Here is a 13220-nt window from a genome sequence, read left to right as displayed (position 1 = left end):
TTTGTTTGTTTGTATTTGTTATGTTGGGAATTAAATTTAGGGCCGGACACATGCTGTCAGGGATTCTGAAAAATTACTTTTAGGGCTTGGCGAGATGGCTTTCACTGCCAGACTTGATGGCTTTAGTTAGATGTCTGTGACCCCATTTGGTGGAAGGAGAGAACCAACCAGGGGAAGTTGCCCTCAGACCACCACATGAACACTGTGGCATGCGCACAACACACACGCACGCACATACCCACTGTAATGACAATCGCACAAGATAAAGATAATAACAATAGCAACTATTTTTTTTTTAATTTGCCATATTTGGGGCTGGAAGTTGGCTCAGCAGTTAAGAGCACTAGCTGCACTTGTGGAGGTCGTGGGTTTGGATCCTAGCACCTACATTGTACACAGACATGCATGCAGGCAAAACACCCATACACATGAAACAATTAAAAATAGGGTGTCTCCCTGGCCTAGAATACACCATGTAGACTTGATGGATTGGCTGCCCATTAAGTCCCAGGAACTTTAACCTCCTCAGTACTGGGGTTATAAGCATGTTCCATATCTGACTTGTTAAATGTAGCTTCTGGGGCTTTACTGAAGTCCAAAAGCATGTTCATCAACTGAACTATCTCTCCAGCCCTTTTTCTTGTTAGTTTTTTTGAGACAAGGTTTCTCTGTTTAACAGTCCTGGCACTCACTTTGTAGACCAAGCTGGCCTTGCACTCAGAGATTTTGCCTGCCTCTACCCTCCAAGTGCTGGGATTAAAGGTGTGCACCACCACTACCCAGCTTTTTTTTTCTTTTAAACAAGGTCTTATGTTTCCCAGGTTAGCCTTGAACTCAATATATAGCTGAAGGGGACCTTGAACTGTTGTTCCCACTTTAACCGCCCAAGTGCCTCTGGGATTCCCAGCAAACAGTACCATGTCTGACTTTACTTTCCTGTCTTAAAGAGATTGAGAAATCAACTTAGAAACGAGAACTAGCAAGTAATAGTGAAATCTAGCTAGCTTTGGCAGGCTTCCACGGAGCACATTCCTGCTGGAAATATCCTTAAGTCCTTTTCTCTGGAGACATTAGGACAGATAAAAGGAAAGACATGTCAGATGCCTGCAAACAGGGCTGCCTGTGGAAAGGGAGGTGAGCGCGCTCTGCCCAGGAAGTGACTGGGAGGGCAGCCGGAGAAAGGCAGACATTCAGGCCTCCTTTAATGGAGAAAACTCCCCAGAAGAGGAGGCAATGGAGGGCAGGGACCTGACGTCCATCCTCGCAGCTGTCTTCCACTAAGGTTTCTTGGTCCCAAACTTGACTTTTGGTCTAACAACCACAGGGATGGTGACAGGGTAACTCCTCTCCCACCACCTGGTCCCTCATTTGGGTAGGGATTCCCTCTTCTTTTTTTTTTTCATTTTTAGAGACAAGATCTCGTGCACCCTAAGTTGGCCTTGAATGGGGCTAATGTGGCTGAGGGTCTCCTGAGCGCTTCTTCACAGGCAGGTGCCAGCGCATCCCAACTGTGTGGTTCTGGGGTAGAAGCTAGGGTTTTGTGTACGCTAGATAAACACTCCAACTGAGCCGCATTTCAGGCAATTGAGCCAAGAACGGTGGCTCTACCTAGACATTAGTCTGGGCTATAGAACAAGACAAGCATGGGGAATCTCTCTCTCTCTCTCTCTCTCTCTCTCTCTCTCTCTCTCTCTCTCTCTCGACAGGGTTTCTCTGTTTATCCCTAGCTGTCCTGGAACTCACTTTGTACAACACACAGGCCTTGAGTTCACAGAGATCTGTCTGCCTCTGCCTCTCAGAGTGCTAGGATTAGAGGCATGCACCACCATTGGCTGGCTGAGAGTTCTTAAAAATAAAAAAAACTAAGCCAGTCGTTGGTGTGGCGCATGCCTTTAATCCCAGCACTAGGGAGGCAGAGGCAGGCAGATCTCTGTGAGTTCGAAGCCAGTCTGGTCTGCAGAGCTAGTTCCAGGACAAGCTCCAAGCTACAGAGAAACCCCAACTCGAAAAAAAAAAAACAAGATAGATAGATAGATAGATAGATAGATAGATAGATAGATAGATAGATAAAACTAAAAAAATTTTTAAATGAGGTCAGTTAGGGTGGGCTCTAACCCAAACTATCTGGTGTCCTCCTCATGAAAAGAAATTTGAACATGTGGAGACATCCAGGAATGCAGAAAAAGGACACGTGGGTCAGCAGAAAAGCAGTCCCCTGCAAGCCAAGGAGAGACCCCAGGAGTCATCAAAACTGCTCATCAGACTCTGAGAAGAACAAAGGTCTGTCATGATGTCATCTGGTCTAGAGCTTTGCTGTAGCAGTGAGGTAGCGGACACATGTTTGGCACTTTTCTACACATGACACACCTATGTTAAGACAAATTAAAGCTGGGGGCTGGAGACATGGCTCAGTCAAAAAACAAAACAAAACAACAACCACTTGCTGTCAAGTCTGGTGACCTGAGTTTGATCCCTGGGACTCATATGATGGAAAGAAAATCCCAACTCCAATCCCAACTCTGGCAACTTCTGTATAAGCACATGAACACGAACACACACCCACACACACAAAACTTTAAATATTTCAAGATACATTAAAGCAGCCATGCATTGTGGTACATAGCTTTAATCCTGTCAGTTGGGTGGCTGAAAGAGGGAGATTTCTTGAATTTTAGGCCAGATACAGATATCCTCATCTTAAAAAAGAAAGAAAGAAAGAAAGAAAAGAGAAAAAGATACATTTATTAGACTAATCATATATTATTTTTTCACCTCAATAACTAATGCACATATCACCAGAGGGCCAGGGACTACTTGACTTTAAACAGACATTTGAGCAATAATAGCAATAAAAAAAAATACCACACAAGTACTAGCACAAGTTGGGGTAAAGAAATTTGTTGTTGTTGTTATTTTAGAGACCTGGATGGCCTGGAACTCACTATGTAAAACAAGCTGGCCTCAAATGGGAAAAGCTCGAGGTTGTCATATACTGATTTTAGGTGTCTGTGTGTCTGCTATGTGTATGTGTGCGTGGCTGTGCGTCTGGAGGACAGCTTTGTGGAGGAGCCAGTTCTCTCCTTCAACCTTTATGTGAGTTCCAGGGATTTGAACTCAGGTCGCCAGACTTGAGCAGCAATTGCCTTTACCTGCTGAGCCATCTTGCTGACCCAGAGGCTGACTTTTAAACCAAGAGAATACATTCCCTTTGCCTAACTGCTACGGTTGGAATGCTGGACATCCACCCCCCCCCCGTGGTGTTACTGGAGGGTGCCACATGCCTTCAGAAGGGGGACTGTAGTGGGAGGCCTTAAGTTATTGGGGCACACCCCTGAAATGGATTATGGGACAGCCTCCTTCCTGTTCATTTTGCTTCCCAGCATGAGGTGAGCATCTCATTCCTTCACGTGCTCTGGTCCTGGTTATCTGGACCAGACCCAAAGCAATAGATGCCTTCATTCTTGGACTACAGCCTACAGAGCAGAAGCCAAACAGAACCTTTTCTCTTCGCCAGTCAACTTCCAATATTTCTTCATAGCGGCAGAAAGTCAGATAACAGAACACACTCGCTGCCTTCCCCAATCACCCCAGCAAAGCACACAGCCCCAAACAGTGCAGGGGGCAGAACAGCAGAAAACTCGAGCCTTCTATAGGCGACACCTCCAGAGTTAGCAGAACGGCAGGACACTATAGCCTTCTATAGGCGACACCTCCAGAGTTAGCTGACAGGGAAGCAATGGCTTTTGTCAACATCTTTTCCATCTGTCCTTCCTGTTCAGTCCCAACCTTCCAGGAGCTCAGCAGAACAAACGCACCAGAGATCCATGTGACATCTTGGGACCACACTCAGTATAAAGCCACTAACCTTCTTTTCTCACCCCTAGATGACCCCGAAGCAAGCTATTATTGACTACAATGTTCCCTTCCAAAACTTTTATCTAATTAACATTAAAACTTTGAATTCAGAAAATGACTTTTAGCATCAGGTTGAGAAAAAAAAAACCAAAGAAATCATTTTCTAAATACGCATAATGACATTTTAAGCACCTGACTCAGGATGCTCAGGTGCCTATGTTAGCTAATCCTCTGTGGTTTCTGGCCCAAAGGGGAAATACTGATGAGTCAGGCTTTGGAGATAGATGAGAATGCTCATTTTACAGGTAGAAACGGACTCCACAGTCAAACGAAGGTCACATGCACGTGTGTGTGTGTATGAAATTAAACACCTTCATCTTGAGTTTTGCTTCTCTAATCAAATAGTTTAGAAAGAGGACAAAGAATCAGGGCACGGTGGCATGTACCTATCATCCTAGCACTTGGGAAGCTGAGACAGGAGGATTGTCTGGGCTCTTCCAACACCAGCAGGGAGCAGGGAGGGATGGCACAATGAAAGCCTTTCACCCGAGTTCAAGGCTTACTTTGCATTAGCGCTCTTCAGTTTTCAAAACAACAGGACAGAGCTTGAGAAAACACAGTGCACCGTTACTGGATCTGGACACAAACCGTGTGCTGTGGGCAGGAGCCTTCCCTCTGTCCACAGAGGTTTCCAGGAATCCTTGTTCACTCACGGACAGGTCTGGGCGATTACAGATGCGCGCCAGCAGGAAGCACACATTAGGGCCCAGCTGGGAGCTCTGGAAGGGTTCTAGCTTTCTTTCACCCCATGCAACAAGACCCAAAAGGTCAGGGTACTGGCAGGCACGGTACTTGCACCTATAATGGCAGAACCGGCCAGGCAGAGGCAGGAAGGCTACCCTGAGTTTGAGGTAATCTTAGGCTAGACAGGGAGACTCTTAACAAAAATAAAGGCAGGTTACAAAACCTAACCACAGGGAAGGAGCACCTTCACCACCTCCCCAGCCCTGACCCTACTCTTCATCATGGAGGAGAGAGGCATCAGAGGCCAGATGTTAACAGCTGGTAACAAGAAAAACAGGTAAGAATGGAGGATAATCGGGGTGGCCGGAAGGTCCTAAAAATCTAAGCAAGATTATGTCACAAGCTTAGAAATAGAAAAGAAATCATAAATTATTTCTTCTGAGTAGGGAAAGCACCCCTTAGGGAAAAAGCAAGTGTGGGGTCATTGTCACAGGGACCAAGAGCAAGTCTTAGTGCACATATGCTCCAGATAAAGCTAAGGATTGTCGGTAAGGTAACAGGCTCACGGGGAGGACGGTCATTACGCAGCGGCCACGGATGGTCTTAAGGTAACAGGCTCACGGGGAGGACCGTCATTACGCAGCGGCCACCGATGGTCTTCCCATAGCCGAAAGGCATTCAGCAGCAGGGATGGGAAAGCTCAGACTCAATAAAACTAGTGACGATACAGGCACCACCACAAAATGAAATCTCCACGATGCGGCAAATTCAGCCTTTAAATAATTGAGCCGCGAGTCCTCCACTGACGCCTGCACTTGGGGAATAGCGTGGAGCTGTGGGAAAGTGGGTTACTGTGAAATGAGGACTAGACTCTCTGGAGACCTCAGCGTTAACCAAGGCCCTTGGGGATGGGGGAGGGCGAGCTGCAGGCTCAGCACGTGTAATGGAAATACTATAAATATTACCCTGTATTCTGGGATGCGCATGCCATGCGCTGGCTCACCTGGCTAACTCTCTCAAACCACATAGCAGTGGAGGACAAACGCCACGGCCATTGCCGTTGGCATAAAATGCCCTCAGCTCTGGGTGTGCCAACCGTGCAATGCCCATGTGAAGAAAAGCGACCGAAAGCAAACACCACTGTTCTTTTTTACACACGTGACCAGGAAGACGGAGAAGTGTCGTTTTTGGTACATAGACTCTGCAATAAGGCAAATCTCAGAAAGGAAACAGAGGCAGTACGGAGTGTAGACACGAGGTGGGGCACCTGCCTAGCAGGTATGGGGCAGGTATATATGTACACACACACACACACACACACACACACATGTAAATAAGTAAAATTTGTTTTGTTTTTCGAGACAAGGCTTCTCTGTGGAGTTCTGGGTATACTGGAACTCTTTCTGTAGACCAGACTGGCCTCGAACTCACAGACATCCACCATCTTTCTGCCTCCTGAGTGCTGGGATTTAAAGTGTGCACCACCACCACCTAGCTAAATATTTCAAAAGCTCACTCTGAAGTTCCATAGCCCCGTTTCCCCACCTGTATAATCTACTTTTCAGTTTGGAATATATTTAGTCAACCGTTCTATCACTTACAGTTGCTAAGGTAAGGGAGGGAAGGAAGAAGGGAGGGAGGCCAGGCAGAAATCTTACAAAGAAAAAATGTCTATGTCATTGAATTATCGGTATTTCTTAATTTCAGAAAAGGAGAGCAAGTTGCAATGGGAAACATTCACATCTGTCTGTCTAAAGCTGGTGCCAGCCAGTTCTTGAGTTGTGATGGTTGATGCTAACCGTCAAGTTCACAGGACCTAGAACTACCTAGGCCTCCAAGGCACACGGACAAGGGATTTTTCTAGATTGGGTCAGCCTCTGTCCTTGCCTGTGAAGGATTATCTTCATTAGGTTAATTGGGGTTCAAGAACCACCACAAAGGGGGTACCATTCCTTGGGTGTGTTGTTTGGCCTACAGGGAAATAAAAGCCAGCTGAGTACTGTATGGCCGCTCTCAGCCTCCTGGTGGCAGACCCCACGTGACCAGTGTCAAGCTCTTGCTGACAACCTCCCTGCCATAGGGACTGTGAGTCACAGTAAACCCTTTCTGAAATTGCTTTCGTCAGAGTATTGAATCACAACAGTGAAATCAAATACAGAAAATTAGTATCAGAAGAACTCTGAGACTCACTACGTAGCCCAAGCTGGCCTTGAACTTGAAAGCAATCCTTCTGTGTCAGGCACCCAAATTCTGGAATCATAGGCAGGTGTAAATTACCATACCCGGATGACATTTTCCTTTTTCTTTTTGGTGGTGCTGTGAATCAAATCCAGAGCCCCCAGTATGCTATTGTTCTATCACTACTACACCCGCAAACTCAGAAATACCACCTCTCACTTTAAAGAAACCCTTCAGCAGGAATGCCCCTTGATGGTCATTTACTCTCATTAGTTTAGCTCATCAAATCCTAAATGCCACCGTTGACCAATTCTCCCAAGGATTAACGTGGGTCTAAACTTGTTTTTATTATTAAGCGGACATAGTAGACACCAGAGTCCTCCAAAGCCTACAGTGGAGTGTTTACATATTCAAAACTGTGTTTCTGTTTATACAATTGTCATCTTTCGGGTAGATTCTGATTTCCAGAAAGAACCACATTAACCTAACCACAGGGGTCTGGAGGGGGGAGCACTTGCCGGACAAGCCAGAGGATTTGAGTTTGAATTCCCAGGGCCCATGTAAAAGCCAGGCAGGGCTGTGGGGTGCTATCACCCCAACGCTGGGGGAGGGAGCCTGCAGATCCGGGAAGATGGCTGATGAAACTGTGAGCTTGTAGTGTCACACAGGATCCAGTCTCTCCAAACAAGGTAGAGAAGGAGGGTGATCCTCCTCTAGCCTCTGAATGCATGCATGCATGTGCACATACACCTTTCCTTAGAGCATCTCCAGCCAGTGAGATGGCTCAGGGATAAAGGCCCTTGCTCTCAGGCCTGGCAACCAGTGTTTAATTCCTAGAACTCCCAAGGAAGGTTGAGAACCAGCTCACACAAACTGTCCTCTGACGTCCCCCCACTCTCTGTCACACACACACACACACACACACACACACACACACACGCAAATAAATAAATATACATAAAAAATTTAAGCGCCTAATTACAGGCTTAACAGTGATATCAGAAGAAAAGCATGGAAAAATGCTGTTGAAGAATTTAACATGAGGATTCCATCCACATCAGCTCTGCTGGGCTATGCATTATTACAGCCAGGCAGAGAAGATTAAGGTAAAAGCAAAGGAATAGCTTTCTGCCTATAGAACAGGCCGCTGGAAGAGACTCTCATGGCGGGCTCTCCAGCCCTCCCCAGGGATGGTTAGCCTTTCCCAGAAGCTGAGTTCAGGATCTTATGAAGGACAGAGTCTGTTTCATTCCATTCTTCCGACACTCAACATTTGGGTTGTGCCCAGACTTCCCAGGCCAGCCATGGTCAACAGTCTGGGTCTCCTCAGGTTAGTCATGGAATACAGTCATGGGTGGAGACAGAATGGGTTTCTATAAAAGCTGGTGTTTAGCCATGTGGCTGGAATGTCCTGAGAGATCACATCTGGAGGGGAGGGAAAGGAGAGCAAACAGCAAGCCTCCAGGAAACAGACTCTTAGGGGACACCATGCTCTCAGGGTCTTATGGGACGTGTGCCTGACTCCATCCCATACATCCAGCCTACATAACAGCTAGGTCACATAAGAAGCCCACTCGCGAACTTGCAATATTGCACAAAGAGTAAAGGTGCTTGCGCTCAAACCTGACAACCTGAATTCCATTTCACACAATAGAAGGTGAGAGCTGACTCCTGCAGGCAATTCTCTGGCTTCCACATGTGCACTGTGGCGCGCACACACACACACACGCACGCACGCACACACACACGCGCGCACACACACATGCGCGCACACACACGCGCGCACACACACGCACGCACACACACGCACACACGCACGCACACATACACGCACACACGCGCGCGCGCACACACACGCACGCACACGCACGCACACACGCACACACTAACACAGGCACATGAGAGATAGATAGATAGATAGATAGATAGATAGATAGATAGATAGATGATAGATAGACAGACAGACAGAGAGACAGACAGATGACATACAGACAGATAATACCCCACAAATTCACTCAAATTTCTGCACACTCACAAATAAGTGAGTGTATGGGCAAACATCCACACATACCCATCACAAAGAAAGTAAAACATAATAAGGTTTTTTTTTGAAAAAAGAAGATCACTTAGAAAAAGAAGCTTTCTTTTTCTGTCATATTTCAGAGATCTCAAACTGTCCACAAAATGATCCCAAACCACACTGATTTTAGCTCCCTCTTACCTAGTCCTGGGTTTTCTCCCTGGGCTTTCATTCAGCCTGTTCATAGTTGTGATACTACAACACAATTTTGTCATCCACAAAGCTTATATTCAAGAAAAGTGCCATCAATCAAATCAAATCGATAAAAAATAAGAAAAAAAAGTGTAAAAAAAATCTCCTGGCGTTTTAGGTAAATTTGTGGCTCTTGTTCTGGGCACATCCGCAGCTATCGCAGGCCACCTGCAGTCAGTGACCAGCAGGTTAGGCTCATGGGAAACTTCCTCCAGGCAGCTTCTTTGTGTGCCCTGCACGGGGAAAGTGCCGTGTTTGTCAGTTCAGACTCTAATAACCTTGGTTCAAGTCTCAGAAACACTGCCTAGCCCACGACATTGTCATGACTCCTACTAATGACCATGCAGCTAGGTAGGCAGACAGTAGCGCGTGCTTAGAATGCACACGGCCATGGCTTCTAACACTAACGTGGTGTGGGAGGTGGCCATAAGTGCTGGCGTTAGCTGTTCTCAGTTCTGTTAATAAACTTTTCATTGCTTGCACGTCTGTGCATCAAACCAGGGCCTTGCACACTTCAGCGCTAGCCCTGATGCTAATGCATCTGAGACCAGCTTCTCTTCTGTCCCCAAATGTTATGCTCTTGCCCTTGATCTCAGAGAGCGGCTCCACCTGAACTCTGAGCACCTCTCATCTCTTGCAGTCTCTTCTTAGCCTTATTTATTTCTTATTGCATTTAATCTTCCACTGACCGCCTTCCTGTGTCCCCTGGTGAGAAGTATCAGAAGTAGAAAAACTTGGTGATAAAACTTCCCTGAAGCACCTGAGCCACAATGACTTCAAGGGGAGCTTTTAAAGTCGCTGGAGAACTGGGCGATGGTGGCGCACGCCTTTAATCCCAGTGCTTGGGAGACAGAGGCAGGCGGATCTCTGTGAGTTTGAGGCCAGCTTGCTCTACAGAGCTAGTTCTAGGACAGGCTCCAAAGCTACAGAAAACCCTGTCTTGAATAAAGAAAAAAAGAAAAAGGCACTGGAGAGCTGTGGAAGTGTCACTGTCTGTAGCAAAATCCGGAGTTAGATTCCCAGAATCCACCACGACAGCCTAGCCACTGTGGCATGAACATTTAATCTCAGTGCTAAAGAGGGCAGATCGGTCCCTGGGGTCTGCAGAACCTATGTGAAAAGCTTCAGACCAGTGAGAGCGTCTGTCTGAAAAAACAAAGTGGCCGTCTCCTGCGCTCGTCCTCGGGCCTCCACACACACAAACACCCACCTGTACACACACAACCTTCCACACACAGACACACCAGCCGCTCTTTGGCTTAATTGGAAACGAACGTGGAAAGGACAAAGGCTTGGTCCTGGGGGTTTGATTTGGGTCCACTCCAGCTGTCTGGTGGGTATTATTTGAAACTCTCGCACTAGGTCAGAGAGATACTCCATCTGTGAGACTGTGTGCGCATTTCTGACTTTATATGGTGTCTGTGGTAATATATGAAGATCAGTGTTCCCACCAACTTCAAAGCAGCTCCCGGCTTGACGCAGCACCGTGGGGGCACAGGAGAGGAGAAACGGGTTCCATGTGTGCAAAGAATCGGCGAGGAAATGCCCAGCCCTTTCATCTGTCTCTTGTTTATATTGCACACAGGAGCCAAATTACAAGATGTCAAACCCTCATTGAATATATCTTCTAAAAATTATGTTTATTTCTATACCTTGTGTGCGCATGCTTGTGTAGGTCAGAGAACCACTTTCGGGAGTCAGTTCCCTCCTTCTATCATGTGGGTCCTGGGCACTGAACTCAGACTGGCAGTCTTGGTGGCAATCACCTTTAGCTGCTGAGTACCTCAATGGCTCCACCATATCTTGAATTGAATGGAACACGACCCCAACGCTCCTGCCCCATGAACCAACATGGAAGCAACACTTTGGCTAAAGATGCACCAGCGCATTGACCTTTCCCCAACTCAAGAGCCAGAAGCTATGAAGCACATCACAATTCAGGCAAAGGGATGTATGTAACTTCCAGGAACTCTGTGTGGTCAACATGGGCTTCTCTAAAGAGGTGCGAAACTGTTACTTTAATTTTTATTTCAGGGAGGTGTTGGGCATCACTTTTCTAAAACAAGTATGATTTTAGTATTTCCAATGAGATTCACATCTGACATCGCACACGGAGAAGGGACAAAGATTTAAGCAATCAAAACAAAAACAAACAAACAAAAACCACTAAGTCCCAGGTAAGAATATTGAAGAAATAGATCATGATGTCAACCCTTGAGTACAGGGCTGAACCCAAAGGGTCAGTTAAATATCTCCTTTTGAGACCACTTGACTGTACTGTTGCCATCATCCACCATGAAGCAGTATGATATAACGCTTTCTTTTGACAGTCTGCGACAACCCAGTTCATGGCTCACTGTGATTATGGCCTGCCCTCCAGCTCCCAGTGTCCTGCCGAAGCCAGCCTGGCCTGCAAGGACAGCTTACCATCTTCAACAATGACTTCTTCCTCCTGCCCATCCTGGCTTCCCTCTGGGACATGATCACCTCCTTGTTCAGCTACGCCATTGACAACGGACAGCTGCCCATTCTTCTGTAGGAGCTGTGAGGGAGACAAAGCCACATATACGTGAGTTCAATCCCCTCGTCCAAGTTAAAAGCAATGCTTCGATTCCCAGAGTATAAACTACGAAATGGAGGAACACAGAGAAACGGAGGCTCCATGATGAAGATCTAAGTTCTACATCCATCTTCAGCAACCGTATAGAATACACAATGTTGCTGTGAGACAAGGGTCTTGTACCCTGTCACTGTATTGTTTTAATAAAACGCTGATTGACAGTAGCCAGGCAGAAAGTATTGGTGAGGCAATGAGAACAAGAGAATTCTGGGAAGAGGAAAGACACAGTCTGCAGTCATCATCCAGACACAGAGGAAGATGAGAATGCCTTGCTGATAAAAGGTACCAAGCCACGTGGCTAACACAGACAAGAATTATGGGCTAATTTAGGATGAGTTAATAAAAAGCCTGAGCTAATAGGCCAACCAATTTATAATTAATGTAGACTTCTGTGTGTTTCTTTGGGACTGAATGGCTGTGAGACTGGGCAGGACAGAAACCTCAGTCAGCAAGATGTCCTAAAGATTGACCCTTGTATGTGAGTGTATGCAGAAGTCTGTTTAGTCTGTTGTCCAATCACTAGTCAAGATCCTGCTTCAGACACTACACTAAAGAACTCCGATGAGTCTTACACTTTGCATTCACACACTAGCATGGAAGACAGACTTTCCCAGTCTCTTTCTTTTCACTCTTCCTTGTAGTGTTGGGGATTCATGGCCCTGGTATGTTACGGAAGAAATCTATTGCCTCTGGCCCTAAAAATATTTTTCTCCTATAAAGTAGCATCTCAGGGACTCTGGTTTTAAAGCCCACACCCACGCTCTTGGACGTATCCTATTCTTCCCCTGAGCATCCCTCTTTTCCACTAATGCCTATTCCTAAATCTGCTAAAACGCCTTGTAGTGAAGCCCAGCTCTTGAGCTGGAACGATGGTTCTGTGAATAATGCACTTCCTGCCACGACTGTTCGCCCAAGTTTGATCTCTGGTAGGAGAAGAAAAACAACCCCCACAAGTTGTCCTTTGCCCTTCACACACCACAGCATTCACGCACACACATGTATGTTCACCAGCACACACAAAGAAATGCTAAAGTTTCAAAGAGGGGGCGACACTGGGGAGATAGCTTAGGGTTAAGAATACTGACTGCTCTTAGAGAGGACCACATGGGGACTTACAACCATCTAGAACGCCAGTCCCAGGGAATCTGATACCCTCTTCAGGCCTCCAAGGAAACAAAGTACACATTGTACGCATACAAATACATGCAGACAAAACACTCATACACATAGAATAAGTAAAACTATTTAGAAAATTTTCTCCCTATACCAAAAGCCAGGTGTGATGGCATATTCTGTAATCCCGGAGATGGCAAGATGGGAAACGGGGACAGATAGATCCTTGGATCTCACAGGTCAGCAAACCTGGACTACTGGTAAAGCTCCAGAGCAATGAGGGACCCGTCTCAAACAAGAAGTGAAAGGTGTCTGAGAGCTGGAGGCTGTCCTCTGCCCGCCACATCTGTGCTGTGCGCATGCGCGCACCTAAAAGAAAGAGGGAAGGACCAATGACAAAGCTCAGACCTCCCCTTGCTGTCACTGCTCAGGGGCCAA

At 46.5% G+C, this 13220-nt stretch overlaps 1 protein-coding gene across 2 annotated transcripts in view; it reads right to left on the bottom strand.

The window, feature by feature from the left end:
• Akap12 (A-kinase anchoring protein 12) overlaps window positions 1-13220 on the bottom strand; it is an 86043-nt gene that overhangs the window by 29968 nt on the left and 42855 nt on the right. For both annotated transcript variants that reach the window (XM_075949726.1, XM_075949734.1), the window contains one exon: window positions 11477-11591. In XM_075949726.1, coding sequence (XP_075805841.1) covers window positions 11477-11591 — 115 coding nt within the window. The remainder of the gene's footprint in view (window positions 1-11476; window positions 11592-13220) is intronic.

Source organism: Microtus pennsylvanicus, chromosome 1, assembly GCF_037038515.1.
Source record: "Microtus pennsylvanicus isolate mMicPen1 chromosome 1, mMicPen1.hap1, whole genome shotgun sequence".
NCBI classification, from domain to species: domain Eukaryota; kingdom Metazoa; phylum Chordata; class Mammalia; order Rodentia; family Cricetidae; genus Microtus; species Microtus pennsylvanicus.
This window is presented reverse-complemented; position numbering and strand designations above follow the sequence as displayed.